The sequence below is a fragment of the Canis lupus genome, chromosome 8, assembly GCF_011100685.1.
Source record: "Canis lupus familiaris isolate Mischka breed German Shepherd chromosome 8, alternate assembly UU_Cfam_GSD_1.0, whole genome shotgun sequence".
NCBI lineage: Eukaryota > Metazoa > Chordata > Mammalia > Carnivora > Canidae > Canis > Canis lupus.
In genome coordinates this window covers 74535473-74536823 of record NC_049229.1, presented here as the reverse complement: position 1 = coordinate 74536823, position 1351 = coordinate 74535473, and the positions used below count along the sequence as shown (strand labels likewise).

Here is a 1351-nt window from a genome sequence, read left to right as displayed (position 1 = left end):
AACATATGTTCTCATTCATTTGGGGAATATAAATAATAGTGAAAGGGAAAATAAGGGAAGGGAGAAGAAATTAGTGGAAAGTATCAGAAAGGGAGACGGAACATAAAAACTCTTAACTCTGGGAAATGGACTAGGCGTAGTGGAAGTGGAGGAGGGCGGGGGGTGGAGGTGAATGGGTGACGGACACTGAGGGGGGCACTTGACAGGATGAGCACTGGGTGTTATTCTGTATGTTGGTAAATTGAACACCAAGAAAAAATAAATATATTATAATAAATAAATAAATAAATAAATAATAAAATAAAATAAAATAATAAAATAATAATAAAAAAGAATGGAATCTAAGACTGGAGCTGACTATATAGTCAGAGGACATGCAAATAAGGCCCTTCGTACACTGATTAAACCAGCCCAGCCCCGACCCTAAGCTTGGAGAAGAGCTCTAGCAACAGGATCCCCAGGTGGCCCCATTCAATGCTCACGACACAACACAGAAAAACCACTATGGAGTCTGTGCTCCGTTGGGTTTTCCTTGTCGCTATTTTAAAAGGTATTTCATGTTGAAGAAGGGACTTTGAGTATGTGAGTGGAGGTGAGTGAGCGAAAGAGGTGATGTCGGACAACTTCCTGACCAGGATGTCTTGTGTCTGCAGGTGTCCAGGGTGAGGTGCAGCTGGTGGAGTCTAGGGGAGACCTGGTGAAGCCTGGGGGGTCCCTGAGACTCTCCTGTGTGGCCTATGGATTCACCTTCAGTAGCTACAGCATGCAATGTGTCCGTCAGGCTCCAGGGAAGGGGGTGCAGTGGGTTGCATACATTAACAGCGGTGGAAGTAGCACAAGCTCCGCAGATGCTGTGAAGGGTCGATTCATCATCTCCAGAGACAACGTCAAGAACACGCTATATCTGCAGATGAACAGCCTGAGAGCCGAGGACACCGCCGTGTATTACTGTGCGAGTGATACAGTGAGTCGACCTAAGTGTGAGCCCCGACACAAAATCTACCTGTATAAGGGGATCAGGACCACCAGGGTGTGCACACTCCTCCCCACTTCTGCCTTGAAGACCCAGGAGCAGGTGCAGATGGAGCTTCTGGGCAGGTTTCATGGAGCAGTTTCCCCCAGGGAGTCTCTCTGAACACTTGATTGTGTGTTTACCTATTCAGTCTCTTTCTTAGAGGCTTAGAATTCAACTATAGCGCCTGCACTTACTTGTACTTAACTTTTCCTGATCCAAAATATTAATTGATTACAAATAACTACATTCATGTCATCTGAACATTTTCATGAGTCCTATTGTCACCCCCTTTGGATCACAGGACCCCATGATAACTGTTCTCTTGCACATCACGGT

At 45.6% G+C, this 1351-nt stretch overlaps 1 gene segment (V, D, J or C); it reads left to right on the top strand.

The window, feature by feature from the left end:
- Positions 1-504: 504 nt before the first annotated feature.
- LOC119876542 lies at positions 505-1135 on the top strand. The segment is given in 2 exon segments: positions 505-550; positions 654-1135. Coding segments are annotated over 2 exon segments (528 nt in total).
- Positions 1136-1351: the final 216 nt, after the last annotated feature.